Raw genomic sequence first — 27,141 nt, forward strand, 5'->3', positions numbered from 1 at the left:
AACAAAACCTGGCATTTAGAGATCACGCCCACTTTTCTTTTTTTTTTTTTTTTTTTTTTTTTTTTTTTTTTGCTCCTTTCTAGAAAATCCATGGTGCTAGTCTCAAAAAGCTTGGAAATGAAGTGTAGTGCTCTCGTCGTACAACAAATAATACAACGTTATAATGCAAAGATAAGATTAGATCTGTCTCCAAAGTAGCCCAAAATCACTCAAATCCTTTCAGCAAATCCAAGAGATTTGAGATTTCTGCTCAAACTTGTACTATACAATAGTTATCCATTTAAAATGGCAACATTATAAACACAATGAAGAATCTCAAATGACTTTACATCCCAATCATGCTTTCTAATCTTCCTTTTTCTACCAAAGCCTGATGATCTTTGTAGCTCCAAAATGTTTTAGCCTATGCTTCTATCTATTATCTAAATCTATCCTCCCCCACCCCACCACCACCCCCCCCAGGATTATGTTTCTCAAGATAACAAACACAGTTCTAACATAGTAGAGCTAGGAGAATTCAACTTTAACGAATTTGAGATAGAATTTGTAATCCCAAGCAGGAATTTGATCCAAATTCCCACAATACAATAGATGCTTCTTTCTGTAAAAATATAAGCAACTTGTTGCATTCATGTACATGATAAACTTAATAGAACCCCATAATGGAAGCCACACAATATCATCGGAAAAATTTTGTTAGGTTTGGGAGCTGAAATTTATGCCAAGAAAATAAAGATCATCAAGAAAATTATTAAAATGGCAAATATTTTTATAAGAAGCCATCTATTCGATGATATCTGGTTAAGATGCCTTAAAAGAGCACTCCGAGCACCATCTACATTTGCCAATGATTCATCCATGTTGTCATCAATCCTGATGATGAACCAATAACCAAACTTAATTCAGAGGATGGAAGTTTCAGTTAGCCTTCACAAGCACAATTAAAGAATAGCATTAAGAACGAGAACTAATTGATTATGTGAACAAGGTAAAGGGTGTCCAGTACAAAGGATCGAAATCCAAGCAACCAGAGATGTTTCTATATTTTTTTTCCCCTTAACAAGAGACAGCTAAGCAAGGACAAAATACCTGATAGCAAGTTCTCCTTGATGTGCTACCATTGTGGCAAGATGTGTGAAAATACCACTGAGTTCTGATATGGTAGACTCCACATTATGGAGCGCAACTGCACGACTTTGTGAATAATTTTCCTGCCTAGGAACCACCTGCTGTAACATTGATATCTCCATTTGCTGTGATGGGGTGTTCATGTTCTCCACAGCTAACCTTCGTCTGACTTAACAAGGCACAATATAGATAGTTATGGACAAGCAGAATACTCTACTGCAGCACTGCACCTACCGTACTATTTCGATTATAAAAATTAACTAAGCAACCAGATCCAGTCTTCAAAAAGGCAACGAACCATCAGGATTAACAAATTTCAAAAAGTTAAAATGAGGTTAATGAAAATGGCATCAACAACATGCAACAATAACCATTCGGAGATCATGTCTATGATTGGCATGTAGGTTAAGATGGCAAGCATATCTGGATACAATAACATGATGAAATCCTCGCCTGCAGTACATTGGTGAAGAAGGCAATCATGCAACTTTCTTAAAAGTCATCAGGATGCATCATGTATATATAAAAAGAACACCAACTACATGGACATAAGACTGTGAAATACCAATTTCAACAGTGTATGAGTAAAAGCAAACGGATAAAAGATCCGACTCAGCTTAAACCATGAGCATGTTAAGCACTATTTCTCTCTCTCAGAACTACATGACTTTCCATCTCTTCAAGAACAACAAGAACGTGGGGCATGGTTAGTAGCATGAAACAAACCTCAATTGACCCCCAACTTGAGCTCCATTTGATGACAACCTGTTAAGAAGACTACGCGTAAGCAACTAAGTTATCAGAAAATAAAAATTATCCTGTTTCTAGGATTAGAAGCAATATTTGCATGTCACTTCAATGGATACTCACAAGGATGATTGGGCATTTCCAGATGTATTACTTGACCAAGGTGGAGGTTGAGTTACAGTTTTGGCTTGACTTTGAAAAGGAAGTTCTCTTGTTGCATTTGCAGAAAATATTTGTCTCCGGCTCTCATTGGCCTTGATGTTCTGTTATGAAAAACATGTAATTTAGAAGAATAAGCTTTAAATATATAGGAAGCCAAAGCTGAGTAAGCATGGGATATGTTATATCGATATGTTTAGGATAGACCTCTGTTCTTGTAGTTAGCACATCTTGAAGCTGTTTTGTAGCTCCCATCAGTCTGCTCTTCAGGTCATCACAGACAGCTGTTGAATGAATCACTCTATCCTCTGAATAATTCCCCTCTGTTGTCTCCATGTTTTGGATGGTTTGCAAGTCTGTGATAGCTACGTTCAAGGATGTAATATCGTTTTTAATCAAAGCAGTCATTTCCTGTATTTCCCTGATTGGGTCATCAAACATTGATGATCTTTTCGCCACTGCAAAGTTCAGAAGGATAAAATATGGCCCTCATTAGTCGTGAGTGCTTCCTGGTAAGTAACCACTTATTATTTCAAGCAGTACTCTACAACTTAATGAGAGAAAAAAGAAAGAGGCACAAAATATGTGAAAATCAGTGTAATTGTGGAGTGTAATTTCCATTTTTCTTTTTTTAGTAGAACAACTATGGGATGGGGATCCAATGTTCGACCTCTAGGAAAGAAGGTCATGTCAATTCCATTGAACTAAGCTCACTTTGGCGTGTAATTTCATTTTCTTCGATAAATAAACGAAGTATTACATTAATAAGTTATCAGATCGTATTCCCATTAGAAAATCAACATACAGAACATTTGCTGATTCAGAACTTTGTGCTCCTGATTTGTAAATCAAGTAACGCTTTTAATACATTAGGACGTGTACATCCTTTGCAATGTATAGATAACTATAATTGATTAACTTCATGTATCTAAGCGTCTCACGAAACTGGCTTTCGCTTGCAGTATCTTGCTCAGAAAACAAAAATCAAATTGCAAACAATAATTTGATCAATACAAAGTAATCGAGTTTAAATGTTCATAATAGACAGCAGTATGCAGATTACCAAATTTACCAAAAATATTCCGCCACTAAAGGAAGATCATCAAATATGGAAACAAAGTCTCAAAACCCGATTGCTAAATTACAACATCCATACTTGAACCAATTAATACACGCAGCAAAAGGGGGTAAAATGGAATCATAGCTTTGAGAAGGGTAACGAAAAATGCATACACTGAGCAAGTCTCACGATCTTCTGAGAGGTTTCTTGGATTCCCAATCCGATGCGGGAGGCCTTTTTGCTGAATTCTGATCGTGCGAAGGCCGGTGATCCGGAGGGCGTAGACGCCGATGGTTCATTTTGAGCTGGATTGACGGCTGCTGTGGCTCCGCCGAACTTCTTTAACGTCTCCGACAGTGACCGAAATTCCGACGTCCGATCACGATATACGGAAGCCATTTGCCGATGGCGGTGGTAGTGGAAAATCAAGGCATTGGATTGAAATTGATTATCGTTCGTTGGTTAGACGTAGCTGTCGCAAGCAACACATCTGACATCACACACCATGATCGGTGTTGCTTTGGACCTCCGCTGGCCAACGGCGACAATGGGTGAATGTACTGGGCTTGGTCCGATCCGTCAATCTGCTATTCTTTGCTTGGGCTCTTAAGTGTGTGGCCCATATTTTATACGAGATAGATAATTATTTAAGAAAATGAAAATAAAATATTTTAAATAATTCGAATAATTTCCTAAGTCAAGTGATTAAGAATATTATTTTTTTAGTACAAATGGGTGGGAGGATTTGAACCATGGACTTCTTAATTTTTAGCACATATAGATGTCAATTAAGTTGAGCTCTTGTTGATAAATGATTAAGAATATTAAAAATAATAATAAATTTTATATTTTTTTAAAGAATTACATTGAGAGAAAACAATCACAAAAACCACTTAGAATATGGAGTTTGAAAGGAGAAAATGGTTTCTCTTCTAAAGTCTTTTCTCGCAAGAAAGTGCACTAGAAAATTGTGATGATGGATGGAGTGTAAATTACTCGTCAAGACCATGAAATCTTATTTTAGAATCTCTAACACAAAAGCTATCTCATCAATATTGATTTGATTGTCATATTATTCAAAAGGCCGACCACTTCCCAACCATCATACTCCACAAAGACTATTAGCATGTTAATCAATGGAAAATATCAATCCTTTGTAAATAGTTATCGCTTCGAGAAACTTGATCTCACCATATCTATGAATGAACTTTAATCCGGTAAAAGGGAAATGCCTAAGATGGTCTTAGAGCACCCGACAAAAATCAGTGACCCAAATTAGACATTTAGAGAGGAAGGAACTATCTAGAACGGGTCAAAAGACCATGAAAACCATTTGATGTAATATATCCATGGTTAGAATCACCTGATTGATAAAAAACAACATAATCTAGTTGTCTAACAGTACAAGCACATATGATCTCGTAATTGACATCCAACCTTGATATAGAATCTTGTTTCTAGTCTCCCAAATTTGCCAAACAATCATTACCGCTTGTCCAAGAAGATGACTAGTTGTATCCTCACTTCTTAAAAAAAAAAAAAAAAACTTAAAAATTGATAATGATTCCTTTTTTAGCCATATTAGTCTTATCATAATATATATATATATATATATGAGTGTTCGGGCAAATCATGAAAAAAATTTCAACAACAGATTTTCAGACTTTTAAGAGGGCTCACAAAAGCTTTCCATAAATACTTAGAAGTAATATCATTAGAAGAAGAAACATCATTTATACAAGCATTCCAATGAAATCATAACATATAATATCCTATAATTATTTCATTATTATATATAGTCCATATAAAATTAATTAAAACTAAATATAACAATATTTCATATTTGTTATATTTAGTTTCAAAATATTTCATATTTGTTATATTAAACTAAAACCTCCACCTTGATACAGAATCTTGTTTCTAGTCTCCCAAAATTTTTAAAGCTTCTTTTAGTAATTATTTGGTTTTTTTGTTTTTATTTTTTAAAAATTAGGTATATTTTATCAATATTTTTTACAGTGATTTGTATCTTTTTTAATTACAATGGTTGAATTCTTAGCCAAATTCCAAACTTTTTGAAAGCTACTTTTTTTAGTTCTCAAAATTTGGCTTAATCTTTTAAATCATTAGTGAAGAGTAGATAACAAAGAAAGAACCTTCGAAGTGAAAATATCATAGAATTTTATGTGGCATCCCAAATTTTGGTGTAATTTAAATTTGGTTATTTTGTAATATTTTGATGATTATCTTGAATGAGCTTAAATTGAGTTATAGTAAAAAAATAATTCAATTTAAAATTTTTGCTTCAATGAAAGAATTTGGAGTTTAAGTTTTAAATTAAGGAGAATTTCATATTTGACTTCAATTTTAATTTAATTTAGAAAATTTAGAATTTTATTTGAAGTAGAGAAGAAAATTGGAATATTATAATTAAAATAATATATATTTGTAAGGTTGAAAAGAGAGAGAGAGAGAAATTAATCTCTCTCTCCCTGGTATGGGTGCAAGCTGTCCAAGCCACAATTGAGATTTGGGTGGGTTTTATTGATTTCCTTGAGATTCTTGGTTACTATTTAATTTTGGGTTAATTTGATATAAATTCATTACGTTGGATTGTTAGATTCAATTTTAAAAGAGTTTTGGAATCGGAAGCAAGCTGTCCAACCTCGTTAAGTATTTTCGACAAGATTTTGGTTTTTTTTTTTTTTTTTTTTTGGGCCTTTTGAATTAAGAGTAATCGTAGAAATTTGGACAAATAAATTAAACTTTGGAACTGACTTTAAACTAAGCCACAATTCTGGTAAGTTGAATTAAAGACATTTGGACTAATTTGATTAATTAAGTTTGGGCTCAAAAGGATAAATTAAAATTTTGGGTTCATTATTATAGGTCATGGTTGCTAAATTAAATGATGATTTATGTTATAGGATTGACTCAAGTTTTTCAAAGGTTTTAAAGAAGATTAATTTCATGGATTAATATTTGTTACTAAATTTGAGGTAAGTAATCTTACTACTGGAACCGCCTATGTGTCAGATGATAAATTTATGATTAATTTTAAGGATTTTAAGACCGTCTGCATCGAAATACATGATGATAAATAAGCTGAACTTGATTGTGTTTGAAGCATGTTATGAGTGCAAGCATGAATTAAATTATTTTGTTTATATGATTTACTAGATGAATGTTGAGCATGATGATATGTATTTGCATATTTGTGGGACTATGTTTTATGATGAACGTTATGTTTATAATAGTGTAATTACGTCTACCCGTAATTAGATACCCACCAAAGGTGGTGATCTCCCTCGGGATTTCACCATAGGTTTATGTTTCCTTCGGGATTCACCAGAGGTGGTGATCTCCTTCGGGATTTCATTAAAGGTTTTGTGTTTCCTTTGGAATTCACCAAAGGTTTGTGTTTCCTTCGAGATTCACCAGAGGTATGTGGGTACACCTAATCTACGATATAGTGGATTCAACTATCCACTAACTAGCCACCCCATGGAAAGTAAAGGTTTTTGCATGTCCCACTAGAAAATGGCATCTAGAGGACATAGATCCTTAGCCTAACCCCGATAGTGGGGTTACTTACTGGGTAATTTACACTCATTTTTTCTCATGTCTACTTTTCAGGCGGTGAATGACAAGCAGAATCCGTGATCGAACCACTGGGACCAATCACATGCTTCCATTCATGTTTACAGGATTTTATGTTTTAAACTTTTAGTCTTGATGTTTGAACTTGAAGTTTTGAGTGTTTTTGCTTTTAATTTTTTAAAGAAAATTTTCTAGATTGTTTTACAGTTTTAAAGGTACCCTGCTAAATGAATTTCAATTATTTAGTTTTAATAAAGTTAATTATTTTATGTTATCTATTTGATTTTACTAAGTCATGAAAAGATATCAATTTGAATTGTATGCATGCATGTCTATAGTAACGGCCTAGTTTGCGTCCTAGAGAGTCGGGTCGTTACAGTTGGTATCAAAGCCCATGTTTTAGGTTTTGAAGACTAACTTACTATGTAGGTCTAGATAGTCCCTGTGGCCCGTTAACGGATTCTTTGTCATCGCCAGGTATGTTTTACAAGTAAAAGCTTTTAATATGTATTGCACGAGAATAGTTTGATTAAATGCCTTAGTAGACATGTTTTCTTGATAAGGGATCCAGTGAGAGCTGATTTTGGGTACATGTCAGGTCATGACATTTAAACTCAAGGTAAAAAGGAAGGTTAAAGGAAGGGTTTAGGACCCCCAAGTGTAGGATCCACAAGTCTAAGACCCTTCCGCGTCAGGAGCACAGAAGGATGGAGTCAGTGGAAGTCAGAATGATCCGGTAGCTCCAAACCCACTTGGGGCTCAAGTTGATGAGAAGGCAATGGCAACACGAATTGGGGAAGCTGTTACATCATCCCTGATGGAGAGGATACAAGAATTGACCCGCAGCACAGTGGCGGAGTAAGCAGCTCAAAATCAGACCCAGCAAGAACCGATACCACCAGTACAGGTGCAACCAACCTAGCCACAAAATCAAAACGTGTAGAATTTGTCCCTTGAAGCTAAACACTTGAGGGATTTCAGGAAGTACAGCCCTCGTACCTTTGATGGGTCACTGACGGACCCTACAAAGGCAGAGATGTGGATGTTCTTCATTGAAACTATTTTCTGCTATATGAAATGCCTGGAGAACCAGAAGCTTCGGTGTGCAGTATTTATGTTCATGGATGATGCTAAGATTTGGTGGAAATCGGCCGAGAATTTTATTGACACCAGCAAATGGTCGGTCACCTGAAACCAGTTTAAGGAGCAATTCTACAAGCAGTACTTTTCTATCGACACGAGGTATAATAAGCAGGCAGAGTTCATGAATTTGAAGCAAGCGGTCTTGTTTGTGGCAGAGTACGAATGAGAATTCACCAAGCTGCCTCGTTTTGCTCCCAAGTTGGTGGTCTCTGAACTTAGAATTTTATTCTAGTTTGGTCTTTAAACTTTTAAAAACGTCTATTATGGTCTTTAAACTCCTAAAAAGTACTTATTTTGGTGGTTGCTATTAAGATTTTGTTAACTCTTACATCTTACACAAAATGATTAGATGAGTTGTATTTTCAGATGTTTAGGGTGCCAAATAAGTTAGTCACGCTAAAATATCTAGGATTTCAAATTTAAATTATGTGGTACATCCATTTTCTATGGAAGAACTGAAAAGTCATTTTGCATTCAAGATTTTGACCGTTCAGTATTTTGGCGCTTTGATTGTTGACATTTTACTTCAACTTCATTTTGCTCAACACATGCTAGACGCAATTTCATCAAGAAGTTAACACTTTATATTTAGGTTGGTGTTGTAAGAGTTATTTATATTTTATATTATAGTATGTATGATGGAGTTACGAACATGAAAGCGGAAGCAATTTGATGAGAAAAATTCTAATTACACTAATTTTGGTGATTTAGCTTGCATGTTCATATTTTTTAGAAATTAGGATTTTGAGTACAACCTTTGTAGAATTCCTCGATGGCTCCAATCTTTTGAATTCTCCTCTTCAACACCTTGTACTCCACCACAAGAGTCTTCTCTACTATCCTCTGGCCTTAGATTGGATTGTAAAATCCAAAATGAGAGTAAATAGGGATTTTTAAAGAGAAAAATAGTTTTGGAGTCAAGAACATGAGAGAGAATATTTCTCTCTTCAAATCTTAGATTGCATCAACTTGTTCGACTGTGATTTCAACCTCTTTTGAAGAAAATAAACATGCAACTAGATTGCACTTCATTTTGACACAAAACATGCACTATGGAAGTCGAATTGTAGGGGGAAGAAGTGGGAAAACCCCGTTTTCTAAACTAAAAATCATTTTCAATAGAATTTTCACAAAATTCAATTTATTTCAAATTTCAAATTTCAAAATGATTTTCTAATTTCAAATAATATTAATCTAATAATTAGTATTAAATAAAATTCATTAATTTTAAATAAAATTAATTCTAAATTAATTAAATAATTTATTTAATTAATTTTAGTTTAATATCAAATATTAAATTAATAAATAATACCAATCTCGAACATGAATCCTTATTCATGTGTAAAATATTTAACAAATTTAAATATTATTTATCTCTATAATTTTGTTTATTTGATAATTAAAAATTCAATTATATCATTTATAATTAATAATTTCCTTAATGACAAATTTGAAAGTTCTAAATTTTCTCATCATACTATTCTAAGGTTTAGTCTATTTATGAGCTAGTAGGGGACCTAATGGACCTACAAATCATGAGCTCCAACTATCCGAGATTAATCGACTAAATCTTTTATTTGAATTAGCCAACATTCATTAACTATCGGGCCACTCCACTAAAGCTATAGCTGCACTCTCCTCATTATAGATATATTTTTGTCCACTTGATTTAACCATGATAGTCAATCCTTCACAGGTTGTTCGTATTTATAACTAGGTCAAAATTACCATTTTATCCCCTGTAATGCATTTTGCTTCTTAAGTCTCCACTGGTTCATGTTTGTGGTCTTACCACTAAACTGGGTTCCTCTCAGCCATAGAGAGGGTGGACCCCTTGTTCAAGGCTAGGAGTGAGGTGAGTACTTAGGGATCAACTTATCTACTAATCTTAAAATCGGGTAGGAGCGAATTCCATCTTGCACGACTATGTCTCCAACTATCTACTAGTCTTATCCCTAAAATGAGAGACTTATTGAGTCGACGTTGTTGAGCCACTCTCACCATTGTAGATTAAAGGATAATCCCGAATAAACATGAGTTCATAGTTAGCTTAGGATTAATCGAGTTATCTTTGGTTATTGAATTGAAATAGTCAGTTTTAACAGTAAACGATGTTATAAAGAAAAGTGACTATTTCATGGTTTGGTCTTATGCAAACATCTTTTGTATTTGATGCCCCCACTCACATGTCTCTACATGAACGACTTTGGATCATGTCGTCTGTGTAATATACAAAGTAGGCCGCATCCATAGTGTCCCCAAGACAAGGTATCTTTATTCATATAGACCATTTTGACTATATACTCAAAATTGATCCACTTTTATGTCTCTGCATAAAGTTCAAGTATTTATATTATAACCAGAAGTTCGTTAGTTTATTGGATTTAGACTATTATGAATGCAGTTTACATGTTCGATAACTACTTTATTAACTAAATCTCAATAACAACTTTATTGTCAATAGAAGAAGTTTAACCACTACAAACTGCAAGTTTTAAAACATACAACCTAACAATATATAATCCCAACAAATCAAAATTCAATAACATCCCCCTAATAGAGGTGTAATTGAAAATTTCTTTAACAATTTCAATATATCACAGTATATAAATCACTCAACGTTCAACATAAATCATATTATATATCATAAATTCTATTTATATCACAATATATATATATATATATATATATATCATAAATTTCATTTAATTAATAAAAAGTCCCAAAAAATTGACTTCAAACACAAGGATATATATATACTTTGATATATTTATTCATATGTACCTTTGTTTATTTGAAAATATGAAATGTATGATATATATTGTGATATAAATGAAATTTATGGTATATTGTGATATACTGTGGTATATTGAAGTTGTTAAATTAATTTTGAATTACACTTCTACTAGGAATTTGTTGTTAATTTTGATTTACTGAGATTATATATACTAAAAGAAATTTATGATATATACTGGGATTTATGTTAAATATTGGTCAAACTTAGGGACAAAAAATCACATTAATTTCAAATGGAAACAAATCTCAACTAATTAAGAATATATAATAAGTACATTTAAAGCTTAAATGAGATTTATCGGGATTTTTATTAATTAAATGGAATTTATGATATATATTGTGATATAACTATAATTTATGATATATACTATAATTTATGTTGAACGTTGAGTGATTTGTATACCGTGATATATTGAAAATGTTAAATTAAGTTTGAACTACATTTTTGATAGGGAGTTGTTAAATTTTGATTTATTGAGATTATATATACTATAATATAAAAGAAATTTACGATATATACTGGGATTTATGTTGAACATTGAGTCAATCTCTGATTTATTTATTGCGATATATTTCATATATTGGTTAAAACATTTGTAAAACATTTAAAACAAGGGTTTAGGATATATTTAAAATAACCATGAATCCGTTAGGATATGTCAATTGTGTTAAATAAAAAAATAAAATCATAAATACATTTTCTTTCTCTAATTGAAAATAGGAAGAAATCTCAAACAATTAATAGAATATAATAAATGCATCTTCTCTCTCCAGCTTTCTAAATATGAAAAATTATATAATAAATGCACTTTCTCTCTCCAATCACCCACCATAAGAGATATTTTTGTTCGAAAATAATATATGAAAATATCCAAATATTTAGACAATTATAAAAATATTATGAATATTATAATAGAAAATAGATACTCATTGCTTAGTGTCTCTAAGGTCATGTGTCACTATTCATGTTGTCCATGTGGCATGTAGTTATTGATGCTTGGTGTTCACATAAGTCCACATCCTACTTGTCACTTTGCCTATAAATAATGGTATTTTGTGGATCTTAAGAACACAAAAAATATTAGTGAGATTTTCACTTCCATCAATTTCCATATTATCTAATTTCATGATTTTGGTTATTTTATTTTTTAATTTTAGTTTTTATTTATTTATTATTATTATATAAAAATATTATTATATTATATTTTTCATATCTATATTCTCGTTGTGCTCCTCAATTTTCATAACACGTTATCAACACGAGCTCCTGCCATTTTTCCCACTAAAGGTAGGTCCTAAAGATATGTCAGTTTTCCCTCTTCGTTATAATTAATAAATTTAATGTTATTTTGCATATTCAATATCTATTAAATTTCTGATATAAGTACAATATTTTATGATAGTGTTGCCATGAAAAATCTCACAAAATTAGAATTTGCCGCCCTTGATATTAACAACAATAATTATTTGTCATGGATACTTGATGCCGAAATCCACCTGGATGCTATGAATCTTATTAAAGAAGGAAATATGACATCCAGACAGAACAAAGAAAAAGTTATGATTTTCCTTCATCATCACATCAACGAGGATTGAAAATGGAGTATCTTAAAATAAAAGATCCTTATATCTTGTGAAAAAAATTTAAAAGAGAGGTATAATCATAAAAAAAATAGTTATACTGCCTAAAGCTCGTTGCGAGTGGATGCACTTGAGGCTACAAGATTTCAAATCGGTAAGTGACTACAACTTCACATTATTTAAAATCAGTTCAAAATTGTTGTTATGCATCAGAAAATTACTGATGCTGATATGTTAGACACTTTCTACATTTCATGTCTCGAATATGCTCTTGTAGGAGAAAAATCGAGAGAAAGGTTTTAAACAATATTCTGAATTAATTTCATGTCTTCTCGTGGCCGAACAAAATAACGAGTTATTGATGAAGAATCATGAATCTCAACCAACCAGAACAACACCATTCCTTGAAATGGATGCTGTGAATTTTAATAATAACTGTGGTCACAGTGACTGTGGCAGAGGAAAAAATAATTATTATTTTCGTGGTGGTTGTTTTAATCATTTAAATTACAAAAGAACCACACAAAATGATGATCACAAAGGAAAAGTTCCACAAAAAGTTCAAAGAGTATTGAAAACAAATGCTTCCAATGCAGAATGACTAGGCATTGGTCACGTATCGTCATACGTCAGAACACTTATTAACCTCTATCAAGCCTCTCTGAAGGAAAAAAAGAAACACGTAGAAGAAAATTTTGCATACCAAGATAATGACATATTTGACCCATCCTGTATGACAAATTTGGATGTGACGAACTTTTTTGAATCTCTCGAAGAGAAAATTGGCACAGTTGGTGGCACATCAAATGTTTATTTTGACATTGAGAATATCTAGACTTAATATTGTTTTCTTTTATCTATCTTCATGTTTTTTAGTAACTTTTGTATATTTTAAGTGTTGTTTTTCTTATTGTGATTATTTTCTTTTAATGAAAAAAATGGATCATTTTCATATGTTGGGTGTTTCAAAAATGACAAAGAAGATTTATGTCAGATAGTGCAACTACACATAAAATATTTACAAATAAAAAATAATTTTCTAAATTGACAATGCCGAAAGCAAAAGTAAATACAATATCAGGTTCTGCAAACTTGATCGAAGGTTTTGGAAAAGAAAATATTATTTTGCTTAGAGGAACAAGATTTACAATTGACAATGCATTGTTCTCTAGTCAATCAAAGAGAAATCTTCTAAGTTTTAAAGATATACGTTACAATTGTTATCATATTGAGACTGATGATAAGAATAATGTGGAATATTCATATATCATATCCACTATCTCAAATGAAAAATGTATATTAGAAGAGTTGCCTGTTTTATCTTATGAATTGTATTATACTCATATACGAGTAATTGAAACACATGCAACAATGAACCTAAAGTTTATGAATCCAGACGTATTTACAATTTGGCATGACCGGGTCATCTGAGATCTATAATGATAAGGAGAGTTATTGAAAGTTCAAATGGACACCCATTGAAGAACCAAAAGATTCTTCAATCTAATGAATTATCATGTGCTGCTTGCTCTCAAGAAAAATTGATAATTATACCATCACCATTTAAAGTGGGGGACTGAATCACTTGCATTTTTAGAACGAATTCATGGTGATATATGTGGACCCATTAACCCACCACGTGGACCATTTAAATATTTTATGGTATTAATAGTTGCATCCAACAGAATGTCACATGTATGCTTATTATTCAGTTGAAATCTTGCATTTGCAATATTACTTGCTCAAATAATTAAGTTAAGAGCACAATTTCCCAATTATACAATTAAAACCATTCGTTTTGATAATGCTGGTGAATTTACATCCTGAGCTTTTGATAATTATTGTATGTCAATTGAGATAAGTGTTTTGTAGCTCATGTTCATACATAAAATGATTTAGTAGAATCATTTATAAAATGTTTGCAATTAATTGCAAGACCATTACTTATGAGCTAAGAAGCACATATACAGATATGGATACATGATACGGATACATGTATGTATATACATATACATGTATCTATATATATACATATACACACACACACACACATATATAAAATGTCTAATTAATTGCTATAATACATATTTTAAGTTACATTATAATAGATTCAATAAGAGAGTGAAAACTTGAAAAAAAATCCAATAACGTCGACTGATTGATGAGTGGCTGGAGTAGACGGTAGGAAAGAAGTAGAAGATGAAGATTGAATAATGAAGTTGAGGATGAAGAAAGTGTGAATCATGATTTAAATAGTGAGAGAAAATGGAAGAATGAAGATTTAATTACGTTTCTAGTTTTTTTAAGATTTTTTTAATGTTTTATCATTTTTAATTTATTTTGTTTTGGATTGCTCAATTTAAGTGAACTTTTATGTTTGGAAGTAATTTTAAAATTGTTGAAATCACTTTTGTCATTTTCAAAATCACCGTGAAACATATTTAATTCTTCAAAACTAATTTTGATATATGAAAATTGCATTTAAAAGTGTAAAATTGAAAATTAAATTAATTTTGAGTAATTAAAATTGTGTTTCGAGTGATTTTAAAAATGAAAAGAAATTGATTTTTGATGATTTTAAAATCACTCATAAACGTGCACTAAAATAAAACGGGTTGTGGGTTGGGCTTAAATTTGAAACAAAAAATTGATCCACTTATCCTCTTCACGTATCTGGAAGCCGTGTATCTGAAAATTAAAATTAAAAAAAAAAAAAAAGATACTCCAAATTACGTATCAGACACGTATCTGCTACGTATCTGGACGTATCCGTATCTGATACCGATTCTCTGTATAATTAGAAGTATTTGTGCTTCCTAACTCATGAGAGCTAAGCTTCCTTCATCTGTATGTAGACATGCTATTTTGCATGCAGCTTCCTGGGAATGGTATTCAATAAAGTTAGAGAGACCACTATATGGATTGAAACAATCAGGACGGATATGGTACAATCGCCTGAGTGGATATTTCTTGAAAGAATGATATCAAAATAATCCAATATGTCAGTGTGTTTTTCAAAGGGAATAAAATATCTTAAGAATTTGAGATGAAAATAGGTGCCCATTGCTTAGTGTCCCAAAGGCCATGTGCCACAATTCATGTTGTTCATGTGTTATGCAGTTATTCATACTTGATGTCCATTAAGTTCTTGGTGAGATTTCTACTTCTGCTAATTTTCATATTATCCAATTTCATGATTTTGATTATTTTATGTTTTAATTATTATATTATATTTTTCATATTTGTATTCACACGACAAAAAATAAGTTTCCAAAAGGATCAAATCTATAATATTCCCATTTATATTTAGGCTTTCGATTATAAGCCAGTTTTAGTGGGCTATCGAGCAAATTCAAAAGGCCCACTAGACAATAAACACTGACCGTCGGATCTAGGTTAAATCGAAACCCTAACTCCCAAATTACCTATAAAAACCAAACCGGCGGCCATTTTCATCTTCTACCAGCCTGCTAAGCTCCCCAGGAGTTGTCCAAAACCCTAAAAAAAGCTCCTTAGCATTACAGAGAGGTTAAAGAGACGGCATAGCTTCGCTGTCCGCCTTGGCAGAGCACTCAGCTTCGTCTTGGCCCTCGGTTTTGCTTTTTTCTTTCTTCCATAACCCCCCCTTTTTTTTGTATCTTAGAACTTTCTTCAGAAACCCATTTCAATGGCTGTGAAACCCACCAAGGCTGAAAAGAAGGTCGCTTACGACTCCAAGCTCTGCCAGCTTCTCGATGAGTACAGCCAGGTCTTGGTTGTGGCCGCCGACAATGTTGGATCCAACCAGCTTCAGAACATTAGGAAGGGTCTCCGTGGTGACTCCGTTGTGCTCATGGGGAAAAACACCATGATGAAGCGCTCTGTGAGGATACACTCTGAGCAAACTGGAAACAAGGCTTACCTCAACCTTCTTCCCCTTCTTGTGGTAAGTGAAGTTTTGGGTCTTATACTTTGGTTTAAATTTCCATTTCTATGTGATCGTCGTTTTGTTTTAGTTCCTGCCTCTTAATTCTCTTCACAAATGGAGCTTTTGACTTAGTTTCTGTGTTTGGCTGTAATAGGGCAATGTTGGTTTGATCTTCACCAAGGGTGATTTGAAGGAAGTCAGTGAAGAGGTGGCCAAATACAAGGTATTCAGTTTATGTTATGCTGTTCCTTTTGGTGTTTATAATATTGGCTTCTCTCTGGCTTAATTTTCCATATAGATAATACGTTATTGGTTTCACCCCATTAATGTTTAGATTTTAAGCATCATTTTGCTAAGTGTTGAATGATTCTCTCTCTGATGAATTTCTCACATCAGAGCTTGTCAGTAATCGTTTCTTTGTCATGAATTTCCTTCAAACTTAAATGTTATTGCTGTCAGTTCACATGAACAAATTCACAATTGTTCACAATGTAACACAATAGATATGCCTACTTGTTGTATATGGTCAATCAGAGTTCAATGAGTTAGTCATGTATTCATATTGTTAAGCCTATTAAATAGACACAACTTTATGATAGGAATAAATAATTTCGATCATGAAATACATTAAACACAATATTTTAAACACATTAATTCATAAACCTATTGACTTTAATTTTTGATATTGTATAAAACTGCTATTTATTTTGAAAAATGTATATTTTAATGAATTTGTTCTTGTAGAAATGACGTAACATTTCAGTATGTATCTGTATCTTGTATGTGTATTCATGCTTATTTGTCTTGAGGCTGTTATTATTTGTTGTATCAATTTAACACATGTAGATATTGGAGTTACGGACATAGAGTTGCAACCACGTTATTATTTGTTGTATTGGTTTTACTCTTGTAGTTTTTTAGGTGAATGTAGCAGCGTAAGTTCTTGTTTTAGAATAAGCATTCTTGTGACATTAGTGTTTTGGGTTGGTAGTAGCATTTCATAGAATCAATTATCTTATCTTTGCATTTTATCAATTGTTCTTTATCTTCGATGAGTTAGGAATGGTGAATTTTCTTCCTAGAGGAGATGTTTGTTTTATGACATTACGTAGAAGCTTAGGTTCCCTCCCCCCCTTTATTCTTATGTTTTTTGAACTTTGTAGGTCGGAGCTCCTGCTCGTGTTGGTTTGGTTGCTCCCATTGATGTCATTGTCCCACCAGGCAACACAGGGCTTGATCCATCTCAGACCTCTTTCTTCCAGGTTTGTAAATTTGATTATAAAGCAGTAACCCTTCTCCATTAATGGAATCTGACTTTTTGAATTCTTGTCCTTACAGGTTCTTAACATTCCAACCAAGATTAACAAGGGTACCGTCGAAATTATCACTCCTGTGGAGCTCATTAAGAAGGGTGATAAGGTTGGATCTTCTGAGGCTGCTCTCCTTGCCAAGCTAGGAATTAGGCCATTCTCATATGGTCTTGTTGTGCTCTCTGTTTATGACAATGGATCAGTCTTTAGCCCTGAGGTGCTTGACCTGACTGAGGATGATCTCCTTGAGAAGTTTGCTTTGGGTGTTTCCATGGTTACATCCCTTTCATTGGCCATTTCATACCCAACTCTGGCTGCTGCACCACACATGCTCATCAATGCGTACAAAAATCTTCTTGCTGTTGCAGTTGCTACTGACTACTCCTTCCCTCAGGCTGAGAAAGTTAAAGAGTATCTTGAGGTACGTTGCTCCATTTTGTAGAGTTCTATTGATTGGCTGCTATTGTTGTTACAGGGATCTATTAAGTTTGCTTTGGCTGTTGGGGCTGACAAATTACCAATTGCTTCTCTCTTTTACGTGCACAGGATCCCAGCAAATTTGCTGTGGCTGTGGCTGTGTCTGCTGCTGCTGATTCTGGTGCTGCCCCAGCAGCTGCTGCAGCTGTTGAGGAGAAGAAGGAAGAGCCAGCTGAGGAGTCTGATGATGACATGGGTTTCAGCTTGTTTGATTAATCTGTATGTTAGAGATATAATAGGACCTTTTGTGTTTTGCATCTCTTAGACTCACAATGGGTGTTTTTTCATCATGTTTTTTTTTGGAGTTATTTCAGCTGAATGTTACAATGACGTGTTATTTAGGTTTTTGTTAAGGACCAATGCTTTATTTAATTTTTGAAATTTTTTTGAGATTTTTGTTCCAATCTTTAAGCAGTGTAGTAGTGCAACTGAATGCAACAAAACCTTGAATAGATTTAATACTCCAGATTTGTTTTCTTTTGCCCAAATCGTCAATTTTTTTTTTATATTAATTGATGAAATTAGTTAAATTCTAAAAACAATAATAAATATTTCTCAGTTTTCAACATGGTTTATAACTGGAAGAAATAAGCTTAATTTTTCTAAAGACCAACTATGATCATAAAACTTACCTATACTGAATTGGAAAATCGCCAAAAAATAACATTCGTAATCTTTTAAAACGAGCACCCTTTCAAAAATTTCTTAAAATAGTTTTTTCGGCTTGGCAGTTTTTCTCGCCTTCATTGAAAAGATAATTGTAAATCAATTTGAAAATTGGTGTAAATTGAGCAAGATCTTTTTGAATATTTTCGTACAAGCTGATTTCTCAAAATTCATTTGAAATTTTGCAAATTCATAATTGAAAGGGAGATTGTGTGAAACATATAGAAATTTTAATATAAGATTTGGTAAAGATAAATTTGAAGAAAATTGGAAAAGATGTTATTTGATATAAAATTTGGAAAGATTATGTATTTGGTAAAATTAGGAGAATCTCGATGTTCATTTGGGGTGAGATTTCATCAAGAAAGTCCAAAAAAGAATCGATAAGATGAAAAAGTCAACTTTTTATTCAAATCTTGATAGAAGGTGCTGGTTTTGAAAGATGAAATCTTTCGGGTACTATATTTGATAATTTCTTATCAAATGTAGTCTCTCTTTAAAATTTTTGAATCATATTTATATGATCAATTTTAGACCTTCTAAGGCCAATGATGAATATCTAATCATATGTATTTCGACAGTCTAAGGACAAAGATGACATTCAAGTCCTAAATGCATGATATCTAAACTCAAAATTTGAAGACAAGATGAATAAAAAATTAAAAACTACCAAAAAACAGAAAAGGGAAAAAGCTACAAAACCGTGAATAAGAAAAATGTACATCCAAGTGAGAGTAAAAACTAAATGATAATGTTCTTCCTTGATTGAAAAGAGAAAAAGAGAAGTAAAAAGTAAAAGTTAGTAATGAAAATTGGGATGGATGATTTTTTACCAAGACCAAAATTGACGACTATCAACAGCCTTGAGAGTTGAAGGTAGCAAAGGCATAATTCCACCATATTCTTCAACAAATATATTCAAACATTGGCTCCTTCTTTCACTGTGACCTCCTAAGCTACTAATTCCACTCGACCCTATTTCATATATCTTACCTGCATTTCCACACAAAATTACATTCATGAAACTATATATATATCAATCACCAAATCAACAAAATTAAACCACCTACTTCCATCATAGTTTGTAAGCATATCATGAAAAAGAATAATGGGTAAAATTGTAATTTCGGGTTTCTAAAATTTTAGTTTTTCGTCAAATTAGTCTCTAAGTTTCAAAATTGAACAATCAAGAATTCAACTTTTGAAAAATGCTTGATTTTTTATCGGTCCTTTTACTAACATAATCTGTTAAATGGTTAAGGAGATGGAAAAGAAAAAACAAGATGACAAAGAAAAAGAATAAAAGAAAATGGAAGAGTAATAAAAGGTAAAAAGGACCAAAAAAAAAAAAAAAAAAGGCCATCGATGATGAAACTGGGAAAACGCTACACCAACGAAGGGAAGGTGGAGGAAGAGAATGATATTTTATAGAAAAAAAAAACTTGGATGCGGCCCAGCCCAGCGAACCCATCTATTGTGCAGCCCGATCTGTATCCAATTAAAAATGGTCACGCGACAATTCAATTTGTTGCGTAGAGAAAGGGAGACCATGGTACTTAGATGCATCCCAAGTTGCACTTTTAAGTATTATTCTAATACATAAATCCCAAACTTGAAGATTAAAAGTGTAATTTATCCGAGAAAAATATTTTTGCCTACATTATGGGTTACGTTTGCAACCTTACTTAGTGGGTCATCTAACCACAAATTTTCCACATAACTAGAATTCCCCATTCCCCACAAGGATTCTCCGAATAGGCAAGAAATGGAGGAGGAACCGGGAAACATATTTTAAAAAAATTATGTAGCATAGAATTCATTCAAGTATTGCTCTATTCAAAATGTGATAAATTCATACCTTGGACCCAGACGGGTGGAGCACCACTAACATTAGCAACAAGAAAAGACATTGCAATGTCTTCACAGTTCCTAAAGAATTCAAATCCCAAACCATCTCAACAAAGTTACCAAGTGACATAAAAGAGATTAATGGAAAAGCAAGCTGCAAAATGAAAATTAATAAAACAAAACCTGTTTTTGGTAATATAATCTCTGATGGAAGAAGGCATATGGTTAGTGTAAATACTCAAATATTTAGAGTGGAAAAATGCAGCTTTTGAAAGCACCATGCTGTAAGTACCAGTCCACCAAACTGACCACCATCCTCCATATCTAAATCTCCCCATTTCTCCCTTCTGCATTACTAATAATCAATCATCAATCATCAACCAAATATTTCAACTTTTATATACATATACCCTTATTTCCATACTTTAATATTTGAAATTTTCTATTACACTATAGGTTTAATTAACAAGTATTTTATATGCATGCCACCCTATTGATTTGTATATATTGTTTATGTCACAAGTACTTAATTAAGTATATATTATTTGATTTTCAGAGGAGAATAGAAACTTCAAAGTTTTAAGGTTTTTTATTTTTTATTTTATTTTGACAATAATGTCTAGAAAAAAGCTTTTACAAAAAATATATAAAAACAAACTTTTATGTATCTTTGTGTTTACTTGGTCTTTAAACTCAAATTAAAAAGTGTAAGTCCTTTGAATTTTACTAATGATCTAATACTTCCTTAAACTTTAAATTTCATATGTAATATGTTTTGACCTATTTGATATCAAAATTCGTGTCATAGATCTATTTTACACAAAATTTAAAGTCAAGTCCTTGTTTCATAACCATATGGTTTTTTATTTTGATTTTTTGTTCTTGAAAATTAAGATTATAAACGCTATAAAAGGTTCAAGATCTAAACTAACACAAACTTCCAAGTCACGATCCTAAAGATCTTGTTTGATAACCATCTTGTTTTTGGTCTTTGAAAACTAATCTTATAAATACTATTTCCATCTATTTTCTTGGTTAGATTTGTTTTTAAAAAGCGAAACAAAGTTTTTAAAATTAAAAAAATAGTTTCTTAAAATTTACTTTAAAATCTAAATGATTATCAAAGGGAAGGTAAATTTATAATTGAACTCAAAACAACATGATGAAGGTGATGCAAAAGAAAAGAATGGAGAGATAGGACAAGAACATACCGAGCGATCAATCCAATGCATGCGAGGAACAAAGCCAACCATAGTCTGAGGGGCACTTTGCCAAACACTAAAAGCAAACTCCAAAGTAGAACAACCAAATATAACATCATCATCTACTGAAAATATGGCTTCTGTTTTCAATCCCTTTATTTCCTTGAACCTATTGTTCAAACTATCTTCTTCATTCATTTCAAATCTCAGCTCGGCTTCTCGACCGTCTCGGGAATTCGCCTTCGCCGTCCCTTGCAGAAAACTTACCAAAGAAACAGGAGGAGGAGCTGGTTCACTCCATACAATATGTATGGACTCAACTCCCAAACATGTTGTGTAGTGAGAAATTGACTTCTTTAAAAGATCATAACGCTTCCATGTGTTCATTAGAATTGCATAACGTTTCCTATGAGTCCATGTTCATATAATACAAAGAACTCATCAATAAACTATGCCTACAAATTGTTCAAAAAAACTTGTTTTTGAATGTACTTTTAATCATTTCAAATTATTTTCGGTGATGTAAAAATCACATTAAATGTAAAATCAAACATTAAAGTTCCGTTTGGTAACCATTTTGTTTTTAAAATTATGCTTATAGACCCTCTACTTTTACTTCTACCTTCAAATTTCTTCTTTTGTTATCTACTTTTCACCAATAGTTTTAAAAAAAAGTCAAATTTTGAGAACTAAAAAAAATAGCTTTCAAATTGTTGTCTTTGTTTTAGAATTTGGCTAAGAATTCAACTATTGTATTTAAAAAAGATGCAAATTATTATAAGAAATGTGGATGAAATAGGCTTATTTTTTTTTAAAAAAATAAATAATTTCGACATGATAAATATGATTTTATCAAATTTTTAGGATATGTTTTGGAGTGTTTTTTTACAATAATTTTAATAATTACTCTTAAACACATCCTTACACATTTAAACGATAGTTACATACAACAACATTGATTTTGAATAACTAAAAGTATGTTTAAAGTGGTTTTAAACGTGACAAACGTGAATCTAATTATTTAGAAATAAGTACAAGTTTAGACCATCTTTTTAGAACTATATGGTACAATAGTCATAATAAGATATCGTGATAGTTTATAAACACTATTCTTACTTATAAACTCCTCATTAAACCATGTATAGAAATTGTCAGAGGTTTGATAGATGAAAATTATTGTAAAAAAGATTATGAGAAACAAGATAACTTTTTTTTAAAAAAAAAAAAAGAAAAACAAAAAATCAAGTTCCAGTTTGACCTTTTTAGTTTTTGGAAACTATATCTATAAACACCACTTTCATCTCTAAAGTTCTTGTTTTGTTATCTACTTTTTACTAATATATTTAAAAATCAAGTCAAAATTTGAAAAGCAAAACAAGTATCTTCTAAATTTATTTTTCGTTTTTGTAATTTGGATAATAATTCAAGTTTTGTACTTAAAACCAACAAATGCAGGCTGTGTAGTTATTTCGTTTTTGAAAATCAAGCCTATAAATACTTTTTTTACCACTAAATTTCTAACTTTGATATCTATACTTTACCAATATTTTAAAAAATCAAGTCAAATTTTGAAAAAAAAAAAAGTAATTTTTAAAAATTAAATTTTTTCTTTTTGTAATTTTGATTAAAAATTAAACTCCTAAAGATATAAACCATGGTAAAAAATCGTTTTAAAACTAAAAAAAGAACTAAAAAATGTTACCAAACGAGACTAAAATGGTTGTCGAATGGGCTTAAACTATTATCATAGAAAAGGGAACTAAGGCTCCATTTGGTAGTTTTCGAAAATTAAGTCTATTTTATCCACAATTCTTTTTAGTTCCCAAAATTTAGCTTAATTTTTAAACCATGGATTAAAAGTGGATAACAAAAGAAATCATTTAGAGGTAGAAATAGTATTCATAGATTTAATTTTAAAAAACAAAAAACAACCAACAAAATGGTTACGAAATTGGATTCTAAATAATTTCTAGATTTTCATCCAATGAGAGACAAACACGCAAAGATCCAGAAATCATAACCAATTCACGTGAAGATCACATACCAAAGAAAAGCACAAAATTCATGAACGAAAAAAGAAGGGGTTCGAATTCAAACCGCGGCGTAGAGTATCGGAGCGCCGAAGCGCCGTCGTCAGACGTCCATCCCATGAGATCGGAGGCGCGGGCGGTGAAGAGGATGACGGCGAGTCCAATGCAACAACACAGAAGAAGCTTGATCTTGATCGTGACGGCGACTTGCCAAAGCCGTTGAATCATCACCGGACGTCGTAAAGACCTCCCTCTCATTCCGGCGGCGAAAGTCACACAGAACTCATTCCCGATGAATCATTCCGGCGACGCGGCCAGCGTCGGCCGATCTGGATAGATAATCCGATCAGGAAAAAGTGAAAGAAGAGTGGCGGTTGCGGAATTTAGACGGCGGGTGTTGACGTGGAATTCCATGGCGGAAGGGAAAAAGTAGACATGTTGGGATGAAGAACTGTAATTGTAATTTGGGTATGTTATAATTTAGGTTAAAATGGTTACTCATAACTGATAAGGAAGATTAACATAACATTTATTGTAATAATTATATATTTTTCATTTCATTTCTTTAATTAATTAATTGAATTTTTTTTGGATGTGGGAGAATTTAATCTAACTTTGGGTGGAAGTACAAAATGTTACAAAAAAAATACCTTTTAATTTCTTTTAACAATGATATTTTTGATCCTTAGTTAAGTTTTTAATTGTTACACGGTTAGTTATTATGTTTTGAATCTATTCAGTTAAAAATTTCTAAATTTATATCTTTAATCTCGATTTTTTTTTTTATTATTAATACTCTCACCAGACAGTCATTGACATTTTGCCTATGAGTTAATTAATGGTGATGATAAAATAGTTAATGTTTTTTAAGGGAAAAGATACATATATAGTGAAAACTTAATTGGTATGGTTCTTTCATTCTTTTTTATTTTTAAGTTCAAAATTAATTATTTTCTAAAAGTTATTTTTTAAAACTTAATTAGTATAGTGAACCTTTTTCTAAAGAGGAGGCTGGGAAGACGGAATAATCTCCAGAAGGATTCTTTTTAGCCTATTGTGTTGTTATAAAATTTGAGATAGGAGTAATGCACCTATCCTACATGACACCTACAATTGAATTTATAATTAAATATTTGTACTATATAGTAGAATAAGAGAAAAAAAATTTAAAAATATGTTACATCTTTAAAATATTTATAAATACGGATGAGTTGACTAATCAATTTTTGATTTTTTTTAAAATTCCAATTTCGCTCTCCCTTATTTTATTTTGTTGTACACATTTTTTTAGTCTTTTTATTTTCTTTCTCTTCTTCAATTTTTACTTCTTCCCTCCATTTTTTCATTTTTTATTTTATTTTATTTCTCAATTTTTGCTTCTTCTCCCTCTCTCTCTCTTTTTTTTTTTTTAAATTTTATTATTTCTTTTATCTAATTTTTGCTTCTTTATTTTATTTTTTATTTTCTTTCCTTTCCTTCTTTTTTTCTTTTTTTTAATTTCTTTTCTTTCTTCGGTATTTGCTTATTCCTTTTTTTTTTCTTCGGTTCTTGCTTATCCCTTTTTATTTTTATTTTCTTCCCTTTCTTCGATTTTTGCTTCTTCCCTTATTTTTTTTAATTTTATTTTCTTTTATTTCTCCAATTTTTTGCTTCTTCCCATTCTTTTTCTTATTTTAGTTTTTCTTTCATTTGTCCGGTTTTTGCTTCCTTATTTTCTATTTAATTTTCTTTTATTTTATCAGTTTTTGCTTCTTCTCCTTCTCATATTTTTAAAATTTTTATTTCCTTTATTTGAATTTTTTCTTCTTCCTTTTTTTTCCACAAGAATTATGAAGCTAAGTTCCGTACGCAGAACTTGAAAGTACTCAATTCGTAAGTGATTTAACACCAACAAGCCAATCATCAAGTTTGATTATTATAACAAATAATAAATAAAAATAGCAAATAAAAGTCTATTAGTGATAACCACTAATATTTTCTAGCATTGATTATATTTTCATAGTTAATAGCCACTTATAGAAATCTATCATTGATAGCCAACTTAGTCAATTTAATTAATAAAGTTGAATCTCGAACTAAAATGTAAGTGGAATGCCTAGAAGTTATCACTAATAGCATGTTTATCAGTGATAGAAGCTATCATCGAAAAGAAAAGGGACTTATAAATGTTTGGGAAGGACAAGAAAGGGGAAAAAAGGTGTTTAATGGTTATGATTGATAGAAGCTATTACTGATAACATGTTACTAGTGATAGAAGCTAATACTAATAGCATGTTATCGATGATAAAAGCTACCCAATAGCACGTTATCGGTGATAGAAGCTACTACTGATAGCATGTTATCGGTGATAGAGAATTATCACTGATAGCATCTTATTAGTGATGTTATCAGTGAAAGAAACTATCATTGATAACCACAATATGAGTGATATTAATGATAAAACTTAGGTGATATCTATATATCAAGTTTCTTTCAAAGGTGATAACCAGTTATAAAAGTCTATCATTGATAGCCTTAAGTGTTAATATTTCAAGGTTGATTCTAATTGATGAAAGTCTATTAGTGATAATCACTGATAGCTGTTATCAATGATAGCCATGATAAAAGATTTTTAGTGATAACTACTATGGTAATCAAAATTGTTGGTCTTCTTTCAAAGTTGATCACTATTTATAAATCTATCATTGATAGCCACTGATAGCCTTAAGTAGTAATATTCTACTAATAATTGATAGTAAATTAAAAACTAATATTTCAAGATTGTATTAATTTTTCTCAAATTGAAAGCTATCGCTGATAGCAACTATCATCGATAGCAATTGATAGAAGCTATCAGCAATAGCAGCTGATAGCAGTTATCAGTGGTATCACTGATAGCTACTATCAGTGATAATTTTTATTTGAGAAAACCGGGAAGAAGTGAATAAAATTGTGGCTAGGCATGAGTTTTTTTAGTTTTTTTTTATCATTTTTTGATCTATATATGAAATTATTTTATCCCTATACTACATATTCTATTATTTTGGGCTTGAATTCTATTTATGCAACTAGCCCTTTATAATTCATGGAAGAAGGGACCTACAAAATAAAGAAAAATAGCTCTGATACCATAACTAGATAATAGAGAATAAGTCAAAAGTCCAAGTTACCCCATATAGAGCCATGATGATCTATTTATTAGGGATTTGATCTAGGATTTTATCTTAATCATACTATGGTTATGATATGAGTATCCTAATCCCTAGCTAGGATCAAATCTCATATTATCTTGATTTTTAACTTTATTCTGTTAGGAAAAATCCACTCCTCAACATTAGTTCCCACCCGTAAGTTTGGTCTCTTGAGGACCGACTACTTGCTAATTGTGTGTTGGTGTGAACTTAGGAATATTGCTCCAGCCTTAATTGCTTCTTTGTGTAGGGTCGATATGACAACTCTAGAGGGGGGAGGGGGGAGGGGGTGAATAGGGTTTATTAAACTAATGAAA

General features: G+C 31.7%; 3 protein-coding genes across 3 annotated transcripts; 1 reads left to right on the forward strand and 2 right to left on the reverse strand.

The window, feature by feature from the left end:
* Positions 1–516: 516 nt before the first annotated feature.
* Positions 517–3,694, reverse strand: SYP31 (syntaxin of plants 31). Its single transcript, XM_039035491.2, has 6 exons — positions 3,268–3,694; positions 2,242–2,492; positions 1,999–2,138; positions 1,855–1,893; positions 1,090–1,293; positions 517–873 (listed from the first exon to the last, which is right to left on the reverse strand). The coding sequence occupies exons 1-6, from the start codon at positions 3,491–3,493 to the stop codon at positions 717–719; spliced, it is 1,017 nt and encodes a 338-aa protein (XP_038891419.1). The 5' UTR covers positions 3,494–3,694; the 3' UTR covers positions 517–716.
* An 11,842-nt stretch (positions 3,695–15,536) lies between these two features.
* On the forward strand, positions 15,537–18,312 carry LOC120081665 (Ribosomal protein L10 family protein). Its single transcript, XM_039036715.2, has 5 exons — positions 15,537–16,139; positions 16,276–16,344; positions 17,285–17,383; positions 17,460–17,852; positions 17,978–18,312. Exons 1-5 carry the CDS (start codon positions 15,882–15,884, stop codon positions 18,122–18,124), a joined length of 966 nt encoding a protein of 321 aa, XP_038892643.1. The 5' UTR covers positions 15,537–15,881; the 3' UTR covers positions 18,125–18,312.
* A 547-nt stretch (positions 18,313–18,859) lies between these two features.
* EPC1 (Nucleotide-diphospho-sugar transferases superfamily protein) lies at positions 18,860–24,257 on the reverse strand. Its single transcript, XM_039037259.2, has 5 exons — positions 23,722–24,257; positions 21,634–22,030; positions 20,606–20,769; positions 20,433–20,503; positions 18,860–19,567 (listed from the first exon to the last, which is right to left on the reverse strand). The coding sequence occupies exons 1-5, from the start codon at positions 23,910–23,912 to the stop codon at positions 19,404–19,406; spliced, it is 987 nt and encodes a 328-aa protein (XP_038893187.1). The 5' UTR covers positions 23,913–24,257; the 3' UTR covers positions 18,860–19,403.
* Positions 24,258–27,141: the final 2,884 nt, after the last annotated feature.

The sequence above is a fragment of the Benincasa hispida genome, chromosome 7 (genome assembly GCF_027475165.1).
Source record: "Benincasa hispida cultivar pf3 chromosome 7, pf3_genome.v1.1, whole genome shotgun sequence".
Taxonomy (NCBI): domain Eukaryota; kingdom Viridiplantae; phylum Streptophyta; class Magnoliopsida; order Cucurbitales; family Cucurbitaceae; genus Benincasa; species Benincasa hispida.